This window comes from Trichechus manatus, unplaced genomic scaffold (assembly GCF_000243295.1).
Source record: "Trichechus manatus latirostris isolate Lorelei unplaced genomic scaffold, TriManLat1.0 scaffold00073, whole genome shotgun sequence".
Lineage (NCBI taxonomy): Eukaryota > Metazoa > Chordata > Mammalia > Sirenia > Trichechidae > Trichechus > Trichechus manatus.
The window spans coordinates 10,406,535-10,424,929 of record NW_004444009.1 but is presented as its reverse complement, the minus strand read 5'-3'; the positions used below and the strand labels follow the sequence as shown (position 1 = coordinate 10,424,929).

Below are 18,395 nucleotides of genomic sequence, written 5' to 3'. Positions count from 1 at the left end.
CTTACGATAAAATTTAATATGTGGCAGTATGTTCAAGTAAACATTTACTATGATCACTGAATTGTCTTTACCCAAAATCCTTCTTGTTTTCCTGTTTCAGAAATTATTGAGGCAGGTTTATAGTGTTTGCAAGATGTTAGTCATGTGCAGTAAAACATTGCACAGGTCACGTAATAGAAGTACGTACAGGATATGGTGGCAGCACAAAGGAAGGAGTGGACAGTTCTCCCTGGCCGGGAGGGGCAGAAGCTTCTAAAATGAGGAGCCACCTGCCCAGGTTTTGGGAAATAAAGCCAAGATTCAGCTCAAGTTTGAAAGTACCCTTCATGGGGTTGATCATTCAAATATAGCTCCATGGTGTCATCTGGATTGTTGTAGAGACCTCACCTCTTCACTTCACCTCTTCCACCACTAACCTTCAGTGGAATGTAGAATTTGAATCTTGACTTCAAGATGCCCAGATCCTGACTGACTAGTCATATAAAACTTTTCAGTGTAAGATTTTTATAGAGTAAATAAAATTGCACATTGTCTCTTTTTATTGCTACCATCTATCCACTCCTCATCAACTGTAGCCATGATAGCACCACATACAAATGAAATATTTTACCAATGAAAGAGAGTCACTTAGCAGGCCTAGAGTTGACAGAAGTAGAATTGGAGAAGGATGCATAGAGTTTCATTTGTTCCTATGACTGGTTGTTCCCTGTCTAGGTTGGTGACCAGATTGTTGAAATCAATGGGGAACCTACACAAGGCATCACACATACTCGAGCAATTGAGCTCATTCAGGCCGGTGGAAATAAAGTTCTTCTTCTTTTGAGGCCAGGAACCGGCTTGATACCTGACCATGGTAAGTAAAGTAGCCAACTGATAGCTGAAAAGTTGTGTGTTAAGGGGAGCAGCAGAAAACAAAGGAATATCGATTTGGAATGGACAGGTATTTTACTAGCTAATTCAGAGGTAGACAGCAGGACCATCTAAAGCTAGTTGCATAGCATAGTTATTATAGTGTTAGGAAACAAGCAACTTCAGGCAGGTCTTTTGTTGGAGTAGAATATATTTAAGCTTATTTCAAAAGAAAACATATCGTTGCTTTTGTAGAGAAATGTGCCTGTAAAAAACAAGGGCATTAGAGGCAAACAGTCTAAATGCCATGAAAACATTTTAAATCTCTTCAGAACTTCAACTATATGAGACCAAATGGTCAACATTTATCCAAAAGCAAAGATGAGAAGGCAAGGAAGGGAAGGGAAGCTAGATCAATGGAAACAGAACAAACAGAATGGAAATAATGAGAATGCTGACACATTGTGAAAACTGTAGGCAATATCATGGAAAAATCTGTATAACAATTATTAAATGGGAACTTAATTTGCTGTGTAAACTTTCACCTAAAACACAATATTATTTAAAAAAAAAAATTTCTTCAGAACATCCCAGTTTTCTCTCCTCCTTGGCTAATTACATGTTACCAACAAATGTTAATTACTTCCTTACATTATGATAATTTTCTCTCTTAATAAGTAGCATAAGAACTTAAGGCTTTTCCAGTCACTTTTCAAAAACAAGTTGCTATAGCCCTGCCTGGAAACAAGGAGTTGGACCTGGGACCATGTCTGTACTCCTGTACTCATCTTCAACTTCCTTGTTTTCACTGTATGTTTTTGAAGATCAGTATTTTTTTTTTAATTGAGTGCACGATTAGAAATAAAGGCAGTATCACATCCACTTAGTACCCCCTCCCCGCCACGGTCCCCCGTTTTGAGGGTTAAATGACCTCCTACAGTCCCCTTCCAGCCTGATTCTCTGACTGTATTATCTTCCACCACCTGCTTGTAAATCATACATGACATCTTTGCTAACTGCACTGTGATTTTTTTTTTTTTTTTTTACATAGTCCTAGGCTTTTTCTCTTCCTTCTTCAGGTTTGGCTCCTTCCGGTCTGTGCTCCTACGTGAAACCTGAGCAACATTAAGGCTTTCAGGGCTTTTCTTGGTCTTTCCTTAAAAAGACTTGGTAAATTTGCATGTCTTGTAAATCTCTTCCTTCTTTTTTTTTTTTCTTTTTAATTAAAAATGATGCTATTAAATACATCTACTCCTATCTTCTGTACTTTTCAGTTTTCTTTTGACATTAAATTTGATGGCTTAACTCAAAAAAATTATTTACAAATGCCCATGAACCTCATTCTAGTTACCACAGTTTGGTCTCATTTATTAAATTAGTGGTTTTGGCATATTCTTAAGCTATATCCACTGGTAATAGCTTAATTAGTAAGCTTCTTGGACCAGGTAATTTGGTCCAATTTTATTTTTTATTTCTTATAATAAGTTTAACATCGGGCTTTCCTACTTATAAATAATTTACACATTATGCATTTATTTCACTAATTATATACATAAGTAATTAGAAAAATAAAAACTGTTATTTTGTGTATGTAAACAGCCTACCCTTTATGTAAAAGTACAGATGTCTATACACATCTGCCTATATATACATAAACATATATAAACTTTATTTATAAAATATCCATTCTCAGGCTGTTTAAGCAGTTAGTACAATTCAAATGGCTATCAAACTTAAGAACTTATTGTTTCTATTTATTATAGTTCTAAAATTCAATAGTGTTCCACTCATACTGCTTTTTTTAAATTTTTTTTAAGGTGATTGGGATATTAATAATCCTTTGGCTTCAAGTGTGATTTATGATGAACAGTCACCATTTCCCCCATCTTCACATTCTGCTTCCATATTTGAAGAGTCTCATGTACCAGTAACTGAAGAATCTTTAACGAGAGTTCAGATATGTGAAAAGGCAGAAGAATTGAAGGACATTGTGCCTGAAAAGAAAAGCACTTTGAATGAAAACCTGTCTGAGATAAAGCATCAGTGTGTAGTCCAGAAAAATGTGAATAAGAGGGATCCACCCAACAGTCATGAGCACAGTGGGAAGAAAAATCTATTAAAAGTAGAAAATGGTGTTACACGAAGAGGTAGATCAGCTAGTCCCAAAAAGTCAGCCAATCGATATTCAGAGGAACATCTGGAAAAGATTCCAGGTCCTCTAAAAAATGACCCCAAAAGAAGACCCAGAGAGCGATCCCTCAGCCCCAGGAAAGGGGAGAACAGGAGTTGTCAGGTCAGCACCAGAGAAGGTTCTGGACAAGATCATTGCAGGAGAGGCCGAGGACGGTCTTCTAGCCCAAGAAAGCAGCAAAAAAGTGAAGGAAGCAAAGACCAACCAAATGCTGACGCCAGATTATTAGAGGGTGAGATTCGACGAGCAGGGGGCCGTGCTAGTGACAATGCTGAGCAGATCCAGGATGGGAAAGAAAAATCAGGTGTCATCAGGAAAGATATAAAGCAGAGTCAGTCTGGAAAAAATAGAACAGGGTCTCCAGAGAAAAAAAGCAAGCGACTGGATGAAAAGTCTCTTCCATCCAAAAAGGCTAATAACACTATTAGTCGAGTAGTATCTGAAAACGAAAAAGGAAAAAAAGCAACCTTAGGAGAAATAAGTTCTAGCAAAGATAAAATAGGAGAAAATGTCAAAATATCAGAAAAGAAGCTGAAGCAGGAACCTGAGGAAAGAACAATTTTAAACAAAATAGAAGATCACAAAGGGAAAGAACTAGAGGCAGCTGACAAAAACAAAGAGGATGGAGGGCTCAAACCTGAAAGCAGTTCTCCGGTTAAGAAAACACCGATAACTCCAGGGCCCTGGAAGGTGCCAAGTGCAAATAGAGTCACGGGCACCGGTGTGGCCGAGAAACGGCTGTGACCTTTAGTCTAAAACAAAGAAAAACAAGTTTTAACCTTTTCTTACTAAAAAGCAGCATTTTAAAAACAAAAGTCATTTTTTTCCGGAATTCTTACACACACGTAAGTACATTTTAATTTGAGCATCAAGTTTCCTAGGCTGCATGAAGGGCCTTTAGGATTGCTGAGAACCAACCGTCCCCTGGCTGGCTGCCCGCCTCGCACTCAGGAAGGAGCTGCATCTGTGCGCTCATCTGACATGCCCTGCTCAGGCTGCCCAGCCCGTCTTCTTGAGTGTGTGAACAAATGACCCATGTTGATACTGACAATGTGATCACAACTTACTTTGTATTTGTGCCAAGCTATCTACTGTACCATGTCTGTTTTATCCTTCTCACGCAGATATTTCCACTAATGAAAAAGCTCAGTTTGGCCTGGAAGTTGATATTCTCAATAGCATGTTGCATGTTTACAGAAAGAAATATTTGAGTCCTTGCAGAAGAAGAGATTGTTAGCTTACCATTTAAAGATGGCAGTTGCCTCTTCTAACAGCTACTGACAACGTCCCAGTTTAAAAATACAACCCCCCAAACATCACTACTTTAAAGAAAAAAATATAGGCAGACACTGATGCTTTCTTATGGCTTTTTATTTCAATTTGGTTTGAATAAAGTGTTTTGAATAACTGCTGAAGATGTTACTTACAATTGAATGTTCAAAATGAGGAAGTGCTTTAAGCAATAAAGAATTCACCTCCTGTTATTGTTATCCAACCTTGATGTAGTTACAGAGTCTCAGATAACCCTACTCTGGTTCAGCTATTTCATTACAAAACCATGAAAAAGCATGTGGAAGTACTTACTGCTCTTAGAACTAAAAATACCCAGTTGCTATTTCTGGATATTTTGGCCATACCTACTACTAAAGTCATTAGTCTTAGTACCTGTACAGAGATTGTGTAAGGGACTTAATCATGAAACTAGTCTCAGAGCCCCTTGCCAGATAAAGTATCACCTCAGCCGGTAGCAGCCGCACACATTTGGGTGTTTAGAAGCAGAACCTGTGTGAGGCCTCCCCAGCAAGGACAAAATGGATCTTATTTAATTTCTAGCTACATTAATCACTTTCTTGTTTAAAAGCAAGAAGGGGAGACTAAACATCTGCTTAGTGTATACAAATTTTCCAAGCTTTTTTTTTTTGTTGTTGTTAAAGTCTAATTAAAATTAAATATATTTGTGGAAAGGTAGAGACAGTTTTTAACTCCATAAAATAGATCCAGGTCTTTCAGTCTCCTGGTACAGCATTCAGTGGCATCTATAAATAAAGCAACATTCTCAGAATAAAACCATTTTATGGAGTGTTTGAACATACTTGTTCTGTCCCCCTGGGTTCATCTTGTTACTGTGAAACACATTCTGTCTAGGTCCCTCCCTCTCGGAGTCTGACTGTGAAACCATTTAATATAACAACTCAGTCAATCCCTGTAGATAAGACATGCTTCCCAGAGTGAGATTTTTGAAATCCTTTTTTCATCCAGAACTATATTCACCCACCTATTGTAACTACTTGAATAGAGCAAAATTAGGAGGCTTGATAAATGCTAAGAATTTAGTACCACAGAAATGATTTATTTTCCCTATAGTCCACAATTAGTGATACAAATCCTATTTTTCTTGTTACCTGTGACATAACTTTGATGTCATATGTGTTAGTCTGATGTGGCTCTTCCTTTCTAACTAACCTGTCACTGTACTAATTATATACTGACTTAGCAATGTGGCCTTGGAATGCTAAGCAAAATATGGATGTACTGGTTGTAAATGTTTATATATTGTACAGTACCTTTATATATACACTTGAGGTTCTGATTAGAGAAAGATCTGTAAATCGCTCGTTATTTTTTATATAGATATTAAAACAAAACAAAAACAGTTCTTGGCCTTCCTTTCTTTCACTGTTAGATTCGTTTAATATGCTTTCTATTTGTGGAGGTAGTTCCCATCATGGTCTCAGTCCTCAAATAGATTTTGTCCCTCCAAGTAACAAACATTCAAAGTTCTACAATAAGGAAGACTCTTATAATGATGACTTTATTTGTATAGCTACACTTTTATCAATATGTAAAGCCTGAAACTGGTTTGAATTAAATATCACTATACCTAACTTATTTTAAACTTTTCATTGTAAAGAAAATAGCTGTGCATAAATAATTCACTACCAGAATCCTTTCTTACATTGTCAGGGAGAGAAGTCTTGTTTTGTTGGAAATTCAATTACTAGACATTTATAATGGATATAGTGTAAGTCCATTTACCACAAGGTCACAAAATTCTATTTCATCAGACTATGGCAATTCATATGATTTTTAAATGTCATTTACTCCAGATTATACTTGTTTTAATGAGCCCTGGTGGCACAAGTGTTAAGCGCTTGGCTGCTATTGAAAAGGTTGGAGGTTCAAACCTGCCCAGCAGCTCTGCAGAAGAAAGACCGGTTCCTATAAAAGATTACAGCCTAGGAAACCCTATGGGGCAATTCTACTCTGTCACATGGGGTCACTATGAGTCAGAATAGATTCAGTGGCACCTAACAACATACTTGGTTTTAGAATGAAGTGTTTTGACTTGATCTAATTTAACTCGTGGTATGAATGATGCCTGAAACCTATTTCACAGCCATGATTAATTTAATACTCTTGAGGGGAAAAATAAATTCCTACCATGAACTCACACTAGAAATAAAACCCAAACCCCAGTTCTCGGGCCCCACAGTGGAGATGCGTGCCGTAGCAAAGGCTGCAGAAAGTAGTAGCGAAGTAGTTGTTTTAGTGGGTGTATTTTCTTATTGGGCGTAACAGGTAGAAAAGTTCTAGGATACCATTACAGTGTCTCATTAAAGAAATTAGAAAGCTAGGATCCTATAATACTGTGTTCTAACCTAGTTATATCAAACTTTATGGACCAAGCAGCTTTTTGAACAGGGTCAATCCTATTTCATAAGTCTTGGACACAGAAAAGCATTTGGCTTTTTATTTCTACATGAGAATATCTTAGTTATTTTTTTTCTAACAGCAAAATTTTACACTTTGATACTCAGCTTATTAAACATGTGGACAAATTAACTTTGTTTAGTATGACCAACATTCCAAAAGACTTGGGTTTAAAGAAAACAAGGAGTATTCAAATTAGTTAAGCTGAATGACAATCTATCTTCCACAAAGATACGTGTGATTAGGCCAAAGCTTAGTCCATAGTATACTCAAGAAGCAAAGGATTACTTAAAATGACTAGTCAAGGGGACCTCATACCATCAAGAAAGCAGTGCCGGGAGCAGAGCGCATCTTTTGGACAGGGGTCCCTGCGCCGAGAAGCTCCTAGTCTGGGGGAACACTGATGAGAAGGCCGACAGAGAGAAAAAGCCTTCCCCTGGAGCTGACACCCTGAATTTGGACTTATAGCCTACTTTGATTGTGAGGAAATAAACTTCTCTTCGTTAAAACCATCCACTTGTGGTATTTCTGTTATGGCAGCACTAGATGACTAAGACAGAATTTGGTACCGAGAGAATGGGGTGCTGCTCTAACAGATACCTAAAATGTGGAAGCGGTTTTAAAACTGAATGGATAGATGTGCGGCAGTGACAGAGGACCAGCAGCAGCAGAGAAGCAGCAGCAGCACAGAACCAACAGCAGCAGAACCAGGAGACAGGTGCAAGACGGCGCTGGAGCCGACCCACGGAGCCAGAGAGCTGAATGCCTGTGAGCAGGAGGCTTCTTGGCAGAGTGGGGTGCCTCTGGGCACTTATCGGTGGAGCTAGGCTTGCCAACCCACTCAGCAAGGGAGCTGAGTGCCTGTGTGCAGGAGGCTTCCTGGCGGGGTGGGGTGCCTCTGCGCACTTATCGGTGGAGCTAGGCTTGCCAACCCACGGAGCGAGAGAGCTGAGTGTCTGTGTGCACGAGGCTTTCTGGCAGAGTGGGGTGCCTCCAGGCACTTATACCGGTGGAGTACAGAGCTTTGGAACACTTGCCCCAGCAGGGCAGATGCGGGCATGAGGCCCGAGGGCCAAGAGGTCACAGGAAACAGAAGCAGAAGCTGAAGAGACAAGGGACACAAAAAGCCAAGCTGCTTCTGCCTCAAAAGGTATGGCCGTGACCTCAGGGGTTTCCAAGTCTGGAGCCATGGCCTCTGGTGTTTCTAAGGGTGGAGTTGTCACTCCGATGGACTAGGAGAATGGTGCATCTAAAGCCAAGGGAGCAGAGTTGCTGTCCCAGTGGGCCTGGTAGGCGGAGCTGAAGCCCAGGGCTGATGGGCCTCCACTCAGAATCCAGAGACTGTGGCCAATACCTAGAGTCTGGAGGGCAGGGCTATTGTGTAAATTGTCTCAGAGAACAGGAGATTATTTTCAAAGCCTTGAGGGCTAATGTTATGTGTTCTGCTGACTTGCTTGGTGCCTGTTTTCACTTCCTTTCCTCTAATTTCTCCCATTTGTAATGGAAGTGTCTAGCTTGTGCCTGTTCTGCCATTGTACCTTTGGAAGCAGATAACTTGTATTCTAGATTTCACAGATGAAGAAGAATTTTTGGATTTTGGACTTGGAGTTAAGACTTTTGCTATATGATGGGGTGAATATGTTTTCCACGTTGCAAGGATGTGATTCTTTGGGGCCAAAGGGTGGAATGTCATGGTTTGAATCATGTCCCCCAAAAAATGTGTATATCAATTTGGCTAGGCCATGATTCCTGGTACTGTGTGATTTTCCTGTATGTTGTAAACCTGCCTCTATGATGTTAATGAGGAAGGGTGGGTGGCAGTTGTGTTAGTAAGGCAGGACTGGATCTATAAGACTGGATTGTGTCCTGACGCAATCTCTTGAGATATAAAAGACAGGAGTGAGCAGTGAGACGGGGACCTCATACCATCAAGAAAGCAATGCCGGGAGCAGAGCGCGCGTCCTTTGGACTGGGGTCCCTGCACCCGAGAAGCTCCTAGTCCGGGGGAACACTGATGAGAAGGCCAACAGAGAGAAAAAGCCTTCCCCTGGAGCTGACACCCTGAATTTGGACTTTTAGCCTACTTTGATTGTGAGGAAATAAATTTCTCTTCATTAAAACCAAAAAAAAAAAAAAAAAAATCACTAGTCAATACATGTACAGATGAAATTTAATGAATTAACTTCTTGTTATTCACAAATCACACACTATATTTGGAAGTGGTACCCATCTGGCCCATTATGAGTACAGATTAAAAAATACCAAAAAAGAATTTCATTACTTTGAAAGAGGGTTATTTTTACAGTGCAGAGGTCCGCTTACCTCTAAATACAATCAACCAAAAATAAAAACATAAGCCCATAAGCTAATACTTTCTGAGACATCCTGGAATTTAGAATTTTTCTACATGTCTCTGAAAGTTAAGAGAACCATATCCCAATTAGGCAAGTATTTGGTTATTCAACTGTCAATAACATTGTTTAGTTTATATTCTGCATGGGCAATAATATACATATTTAGGATGTTTAGAGATTATACCTGCACAGCAATTTTAGGAGGGATAGTTTTTTCCCAGTAAACAGCAAACTATAAAATTAAGTCAACAGGGATTCTTCTTATCCTTCTATGGTATTACTAGAGCCCTGGTGGTGCAGTGGTTAAGCTGCTAACCAAGAGATTGGCAGTTCTAATCCACCAGCCTCTCCTTGGAAACCCTATGGGGCTGTTCTACTCTGTCTTATAGGGTCGCTATGAGTCGGAATTGACTCAACGGCAACAGGTTTTGTTTACAGGATGGTATTACTATTCCAGTTAAATGTATGAATGGCCTAATTTGGTTCTGTTTTTCCATCTTGGTGTAATTTCTCAGTAACAGGTAAATATTACCAAAATATACTAGCTCTCATTCCTTTTTTTGGAATCTAAAAAGAAGCCCAAGTCTCTAGAAATTATTTATACACGTATTAAGTGAAGCATTGGTGGGCAGAGGTAGAGAAACCATGAAATTAGAACTTTTCCATCCTTAAAAAAAAATTGTGTGAATGGGAAATTACTTGAGGTCTACTCCCCATTCATTCAACACATTTTTATTTAGCACCTACTGTGGGTCTGGCATGGTTCTGTATTCCTGTATTCTGGCGATACAGGAGCAAATAAAAAGTCTGTGCCTTCAAGGAAGACAAATGTAGACAAAAAGTAAACAAGAGTATCAGATTATGATAATTGTCATCAAGGCAATTAACAGGGAGATATGACAACAGAAATAAAATGGGGAACTATTTTAACTAAGATTATCAGGGAGGCTCCTCTGAGGAACTGAAATCTAAGCTGAGAGTTAAAAGATAAGAAGCCAGCCAGGGAAGAGCTTAAGAAAAATTATTCCAAGCAGAGAAAATAAGCTTGCATAAAGGCCTGATATGAGAAAGAACTTGGTATAATGAACAAAGAGGAAGACTAGTGTGGTCGGAAGGTACTGAGATGAAGTTGGAAAAGTTGACAGGACTGATAATGAAGGACTTTGGATTGCAGGGGAAACCAGGAAGGGTTTAAGTAGGTGAGGAATGATATAATTTCCATAGCTCATTCAGGTAGCTGTGGAGAACTGACTCTAGAAGGCCAAAATGGAAAAACACCAGCGGGTCAACATAGTAGTCCAGGTGACAGTGAAGGAAGCTTAACCTAGAGTAACAGTGGAAATGTAGAACTGATATGACTTGATGGTGGCTACAATATGAAGAAAAGAACCAAGGATAAACACTAAGCCTTGGCTTGGGCAAGTGGGTATACTTTGTTCCTTTACTAAGGTGGAAAACATTTACTCTCCCACATTAAACAATTGAAAAAAAATGGACAAAGTGTGTGGGAAAAAAAATGGGGTTTAAACATTGGACAATAGGCAGCACAGGATGGTGGAAATAAATGAGATGATTCCTATGATTGCCTCAGCTTATTGCTGGGAGGCAGTTTCCAGGCTGCGGTGCAAGGAGAGGGAACCTAAACAGAATCAAGCAGTCTTGCTGAGTTGAGGAGACAGAGATGAAAATTTGAGGAGGCCAAAGTAGCTAGAATTTGTTTGGCAGGCTATCAGACTGCATAGAGAGGAGAGAGTTCCAAAGATGTGCAAAGGATTCAAGTCTTCACCTGAGTATTGAGCACAAGCATATGAGGAAACTACCCAAGAACAGGGAAAGAACCACCAAAAAGAAGCAGGCAGAAAAATTCCTGAAGCTCACACAAGGCTGGGACTGGTTCACGTTCACACAGCTAAAGTGGAGAAACTTTATAATGCACAAGGTATCAAGTAGAGTACTCAGAATGGAATTGCTTCAGTCGTGGAGAAAATTAGCCCTAGACTAAAGGCTGCTCTGGCCCAGCTAACAAAGCTTAAAAAAGCAAGCCTTGAAATGATCAAGCTGTTTCCAAGTAACATAACTGCATTCCAGAAAAAAGCTCAAGAATATTTAAAATAATCCAAAAAGAATACACACATACATACAAAAATCCAATAGCCAAAAATTCACATTCAATAAAAAAATTACCAGAAATGCCAAAGAGCAGGAAAATATAACCCATAATGAGAAGAAAAACCAATCAATAGAAACACACCCAAAAATTATACAGGTGATAGGTGTTTTAATGTCCTTATTTACTAATTCTATTACAAATACATTCATTCTGTTAAAGAAGGTAGAGAAAAGAACAAGCATATTAAGGAGAGACCTAGAAAATACATACACCAAAATCAAACTTCTAGAGACAAAAAATACATTGGATGGGATTGACAGCCTATTAAACACTGCAGAAGAATAGGTTTGTGACCTTGAAAGTATAACAAAAGAATCCAAAATGAAAAACAAAGATAAAGAAGACTGAAAAGATATATAGAGCATCAGTGAGCTGTGAGACAACTTCAAGCAGCCTGATATATATGTAAACTGGAGTCCCAGAAAGAAGTGGATGAAAGTGTGGTACATAAAAATTATTTTAAGAAATAATGGCCAACTCCACCAGACTGAGTCCAGTACAGCTAGATGGTGCCCGGCTACCACCACTGACTGCTTTGACCGGGATCACAACAGAGGGTTCTGGACAGAGCTGGAGAAGGATGTAGAACAAAATTCTAATTCACAAGGAAAAGACCAGATTTACTGGCCTAAAGGAGACTGGAGAAACCCTGAGAGTATGACCCCCAGACACCCTTTTAGCTCAGTGGTGAAGTCATTTCTGAGGTTCACCGTTCAGCCGGGGAGTGGACAGCCCCATAAAAGCAAATGGAACTAATGAGGCACAGCAGTCCAGGGAAAAGGGCCAGAGGGCGGAGGGGGACAGGAAAGCTGCTGATAAGGAACCCAAGGTTGAGTAAGGATAGTGTTGATGTGTTGTGAAGTTGTTAACCATTGTCATAGGGCAACATGTGTACTAACTGTTAAATGAGAAACTATTTTGTTCTGTAAGCCTTCATCTAAAGTGACAGTGGCAGCACAATTGGAAGAGCATAGTCGATGTCACTGAACTGTGCATGTAGACATTTTTGAAATGGTGTATCTTTGGCTATGTATATTTTCACCAAAAAAAAAAAAAAAAAAAAAAGGTCGAGAAGGGAGAGGGTTGACATGTTGTAGGGTTGTTAACCAATGTCATAAAACAATATGTGTACTACTGTTTCATGAGAAACTATTTGTTCTGTAAGCCTTCACCTGAAGTACAATAAAAAAAAAGAAAGAGAAATAATGGCCAAAATTATTCCAAATTTTATGAAAACTACAAACCCACAGATCCAACAGTTCAACAAACACACACACAAACATGAAGAAAGCTGCAATCAAGGAAAATTGCTGCAATCAATCAAATGATAAAAACAGCCAGAGGGGGAGAAAAGACATGTTACATACAGAGGACCAAAGAAAACAATGACAGCAAATTTCTTGTCAGAAACAATGCAATCCAAGAAGCAATGGACCAACAACCTCTTTAATCCTAGAATTTTATACCCTGCAAAAATTACCTTACAAATGTAAAGGCAAAATAAAGACTTTTTCAACAGGCTGAGCCTGTATACCTTGGTAAAAGGATTTTGGATTTTTATCTTCAAAGTGATAGCAAGCCATTAATGGATTACAAATGCTGAGACTTGCATTTCAGCAAGGACACATGACCTTTTTGAGAAGAATGGATTGGGTTTGGGGGAAGGAGTGCCACGCGTAATGTAAGAGCAGAAGCAGCAAAAACTTGTTCAAAAAACAAAGTATGTTGGCTTAGACTAGGGTGATGGAAGAGGAGATGGAGAAGAGTGGACTGATTAGAAAGATATTTGGAAGATAATTATTAAAAGACTTGGTGATTGATTGGATGTGTGGTATGATGAAGAAGAGTCAAGAATGATTCCCAAGTTTCTGACATGAGCAGCTGTACTTGCATATAATCTTACCCATCTGAAAAAGAATTTAAACCAATTATACATCATCAAAACCAAAAATGAAGCAACCCACAAGAACAAACTAGTGTATTCTGAATACTGAATTTAAACTATAGAGAATTCACTGTGTAAAATTGTAAATAAAAACAACAGCATTTTTTATAGGAGGAAAAAATAAAAACATCAGCTTTCTTCATCTGGAATCTGCACTGAGCTCAATGTTGTGTTTGGAGTTGAGAGTTGCTATTGTTCCTTATAGAAAATAGTAAAAGCATGATTTCTGTGGGCCATCTGTTGAGACACTGAAGTATCTCTACTGAACAGTTGCTTGTAAATGTAAATCACTAAAATGGGATTTTACCTTTTTTTTTTTTTTTTATAATGCTCATGCAGTATTTAGACTGGCTGCGTATTTTTGGTAGTCTGCTCCTAGTTTAGCAACCTTGCTTCCTACTTTTCAATCTTCACAGTTAGTAACCTATCAGTAAGAGATTTTTAAAGGTGCTTTAATCCTTTTGTTATTATATTTTTTCTCCTTTTTTTGGATGGCATGTGTTTTCAGTATCGTAATGCATGCTTACTAATTGAGTGTGTTTAAATTTGGGGTGGTAATATGGATTTTGAGAAATAGGATCTCGCAATACAATCTGCCAATGAAGCTAGTGGCACTGTGGCGCCACCGATCTGTGGCATGATGGTATGACAATGGAAACTAGAGATGTAATTTATTGTGGGCACCTTTCCATTAGGTTACATGGGGAGCCTCTTGTTTTCCAAATATGACACAGAAAAACCACAACAAACCCATCTGGGCTCCCTAACTATCACACAGGAAAGCCATAATTATGCTTGCAAGCCTTATCTCCCAGAAATAAAGGAAAATGTTTACAAAACTAACACATTCAGAAAGTATCACCTAATAGAATGCCCAACCTACACAACAATGAAGCTACAACTCCATTCTGCAGAGCTTCATGCATTTCAAAAGGGACCCACCTTGACACTAAATGCATTAGAACCAGAATAACATCTTGCCACATTGGTCCAAGGGCATAAAAAGTGGCTGGCATAACATTTATGCCAATGGTAATGAATTAAATACAACAAGTGTTTACTGTGGATTTACTAAGTGCCTGGCACTTCGATACGTACATGACAATCTCACTTAACCTTAACAACCTTAGTAGGTAATTATTATTCCCTTTTAACAGGTGAAGAAATTGAGACGCATAGAGGTTAAGTAATTTGCCCCAGATTATGAAGCTAATAAATGACAGGGTCAAGAATGTGAACCCAGAAAGCTCTGACCTCAATCCTGAACTCTTGAGAAATTCATCTTTGAACCTAATATAAATCTTCATATTAGGATATATGTAACTGATAAACTGATTTTGCATAAGTACATGCTTTACATATAATTAATGACTAGGTTTCTAAACTATTTTCATTAAAAATTCACAAAATCTTATCATTAAAAAATTAAGGCTTTCAATTTGCCTCAACTAGATTCTTCAGAGCAGGTAACTTAAATGAGCCAGAGTTACAAGTAAATGGCTAGAGTTTTCATTAACATGTACCTGTGCACGTGTGTGTAATAGGGAATGGTGATAAAAGAACCTAAATCATCAAAGGTATAGCTTAGCTGATTATAGACACTGAAGATCTGACATTGTACTGAGGATTTGACACATGAAGCTGCACAACAGGCAAACTATTAACGCTTCACTTAGTACTGTGACAGGAAACACAGCTCAAATGATCTATATGGAAACCATGTTGTATGATGGACATGGATGAGTACGTTTGCATATACTTAGATTTCTCATGCTGAATGGCACGGCATATTGTATGCATAACTCTTTCATTAATAATTATACAATTATTAGGGTTAACTTCAAAATTATAAGCTAATTAAAAATTTCTCCACAGTTTAACAGAAACTTGCAGTTTAAAAAGGTTATATTTTTCCTTCAACAACAACAAAAAAGCCTAGAAACTGAAATTATCCAGTAAAGTTCTTTTATTTGGAGCCAACCTAGAGTAGCTTAAATTTGATCTCTTGTTGCTAGAGAAATGAAATCTCTAATTCCATAGGTTGTCATTGAAAAGTACTGAGCTTGCATATTTCCAGTGAAGGATATTTGCTTCATGTTTGGGCACCTACGATAGTTACCCAAAAGACTTTCCATGTATATATAATGGCACTGAAGTGCCCAGAATAAATTTCCCAACTTAGAAAGTTATTTCTTTGTGTTACCATAACACAGTCTTTAGTCTTCTGACTATTCATATGGTTTCAAAACCATAAAAATGTTTTTCATATGCACACCCAGTTGGAAGAGAGTTTGTTCCTCTGAAAACGCCACAGGATATATCTGGTAGAGCTGAGGGCACCTCTGCATGTGAACAAGCAGGTAGAGATCTCACTCGTTTCTGAAGTCATCTCTTTCCTTTATTGGTAAGTAGTGATGCCAGCAAGGGGAGAGTCCTGGTAAATGACTCAGCTTATGATTTAATTTTCCACAGCTAAGAAAAGAAAATCACCAAAATAAGTTAGTTTCAAGACAAACAGGTGGGGGTTTATAGGTACGTGTACATGACTACAAACCAAGAATCCTTTATATAAGGAAAAAACAGTATCAATTATGACAACAGCAACCACAGCGCACCATGGGAAAAAACATTAAAAAACTTCCAGGATCAAAAACGACGCACTGCAATTCTTGTGTTTTTAGTTTTCATTCATTCTGCCTCTGGACATTTCCCTAGATCAGAGGAAGGCCCTTACCCAACCCAAGCTATTAAACTGATGTGACATTCAATCTTGATTTTTTGTTCCATTCAAAAGTACAGTCTATTGTACTTGTATAAAATGAGAAAACCTAAGCTGAAAAGTCTATGGACCACCAATTAAAATGCCTATTTCTTTACCTCAAGAGTCATTTCCATGCCAGTCACAAATAAAAAAAAAAAAAAAAAGAAGAGCATGTGAAGAGCAAAGATTATTATGTTTTAAGACTAAGACAGATGCTACAGAGTGGTAGTCATACTTACTCTTATATTAAATCCTAGAAGATCACTTATAATCCCTGAGACAGCAGAAAGGATAACTACTCGTGTGATGTTGTAGATTAAGGGATTCATTGTCAGTCCATAGAGTCTAAATGGTGTGTCCAGTTCCTACGAAAACAAGAAAGAACTGGAGTGAGATACATGGTTTCTCAATAGCCAACAGTGATTTCCTGGCTGTTTTTTAAGCCTTGTGTCGAGATGGCTGTTCAAAGTTATCTGTGCTTCATATTCAAGAGCTACCATATAAAAATCCCTAATGTACTCTCACCTACTTTTCCACTAGCTAAGCTTTCTAAGATAGATTTTAGAAATATGTCAGTTGTGGTAGAGAAATGTAATTTAAAAAATCTGACAGACATCAGCAATCATCAGAACCTGAGTAAGAAGACAGAAAATTTTTTCTTATACAGTCATTAACCCAAAACTATCAGGTCAGCATTTAGAACCTACACAGCCTAGCACACCCATCTATTATCAAGGCCTTTTCCAAGACATAAACTACTGATTTAATTTAAATGGTAGTAAAAGTGTGTCATTGATATTACTTACTTTCAACAACTTGGTGGATAACTTTAACACATTGTTTACCAGCGTGAGCTGTTCTTTCTTATTTGGCTTTTTTTCCATCTTAAGATACAAATTAATCTAAGGGAAAGAATAGGGATTATGGTGGATTTTATAGGAAAAAAGACACATGTTGCATAAAATCTGGCAGATTTTGAGGGTTATGTTTTCAAGTAAAATGAATTTTGAAACCCAGCAGCTATTTATACAGAACATGTCACATACCCAAGCCTCACCCCTAATCAATCATGTCTCCGCCAAAGAAAAACTATGTCATGAAGCAAAAATAATTAATGATGAAGCAATTTAAATATCAAAGCAATGACAAATTTAGTATTAGTTATAATATAATTAGCATGTAAACTCCTTGAATTCAAAAACTATATTTTACTCATCTTGGTATCCCCCAAACAATCTAATATCCTCATTAACCCACTAACCCACTGCCACTGAGTCGATTCTGACACATAGTGACCCTGTAGGACAGAGTAGAACTGCCCCATAAGGTTTCCAAGGAGTGGCTGGTGGATTCAAACTGCTGACCTTTTGGTTAGCAGCCGAGCTCTTAACCACTCCATCACCAAGGCTCCAATATCCTCATTAAACATTTATGGAATAAAGACAGCTGCTTTTAACTTACTTTATTTTATCCCTTATAAAAAGAATTCTCCACTATAATTCTAAGGCAAAAAAAAAAAGGTCATCTCATGATGTCAGATGTTTTTATTTTAAAGCTTACAGCTAAACTGAAATTTTGAAAAAATCTTTAAAAACTTTATACTACTCTGTATTTGTAAGAAACCGTTCTCAATCTTATCTATTCACATACTGAAGAGTAAGTTTTTCCAAACATTGAAAAATGTATTCTATGGCTAATACAGAAGAAATTCAAGAAGCTTAGTAAACATATTTAAATTACAAGTTCTCTTAAGAGCTAATACTTGATGTAAAATATGACATTAAAAGCCCATTACCACCAATAAAAATACCTTTAGAGTGTATAAAATACTTTCAATTCTTTAGATTTTAATTTTCACAATCCTGGAAGCAGGTGGGGAAGATATTACCCCCATTTTATAAGGAAGAAACAAATATAGCAGAGCAAAGTGAGTTGTGAGGTCACAGAATAGAGAGTGGTAGAATCTAGACCCAACTCTGAATCTTCCCCATAATTTTTTGGCCTTTTAAAAAATTCATTTGATTTTAAATCAACATCTTCTTGCTGTTTTTCCTTTTGGCTAGAAAACCTGAATCTAGATTTCATAAGAAAGCTACCTTTTAGTCAATGTACACTAGTTCACTTATAATTGAACTATAGTGGTATTTTCAGAGACTTTTTAAAATATAATTTATTGTATTTTTTGTTCTTGTTGAGAAGGTATATAGCAGAGCATACACTAATTCAACAGTTACTACATGTACAGTCCAGTGACACTGATCACATTCTTCGAGTTGTGCAGCCATTCTCACCCTCCTTTTCTGAGTTGTTTCTCCCTCATTAATATAAACTCACTGCTCGCTGAGGTTCCTATCGAATCCTTTGAGTTGCTGTTGTTAATTTGATCCCATATAGATAGATCTTAAAAGAGGACA

General features: G+C 37.9%; 2 protein-coding genes across 8 annotated transcripts in view; one reads left to right on the top strand and one right to left on the bottom strand.

The window, feature by feature from the left end:
* MAGI3 (membrane associated guanylate kinase, WW and PDZ domain containing 3) overlaps positions 1 to 6,163 on the top strand; it is a 250,383-nt gene extending 244,220 nt beyond the window's left edge. Inside the window, exons 19-20 of the mRNA XM_004380440.3 lie at positions 715 to 853; positions 2,667 to 6,163. Coding sequence (XP_004380497.1) covers positions 715 to 853; positions 2,667 to 3,784 — 1,257 coding nt within the window. The 3' untranslated portion in view covers positions 3,785 to 6,163. The remainder of the gene's footprint in view (positions 1 to 714; positions 854 to 2,666) is intronic.
* Positions 6,164 to 14,007: 7,844 nt separating this feature from the next.
* PHTF1 (putative homeodomain transcription factor 1) overlaps positions 14,008 to 18,395 on the bottom strand; it is a 54,596-nt gene continuing 50,208 nt past the window's right edge. For 4 of the 7 annotated variants that reach the window (XM_023734909.1, XM_023734907.1, XM_023734911.1 and 1 more), the window contains 3 exons: positions 16,788 to 16,883; positions 16,221 to 16,346; positions 14,011 to 15,692 (listed from right to left, as the gene is read on the bottom strand). In XM_023734909.1, coding sequence (XP_023590677.1) covers positions 15,672 to 15,692; positions 16,221 to 16,346; positions 16,788 to 16,883 — 243 coding nt within the window. In that variant the 3' untranslated portion in view covers positions 14,011 to 15,671. Of the gene's footprint in view, positions 15,693 to 16,220; positions 16,347 to 16,787; positions 16,884 to 18,395 lie in introns of all 7 variants that reach the window. The other 3 variants (XM_023734913.1, XM_023734912.1, XM_023734915.1) reach the window with 2 other exon arrangements.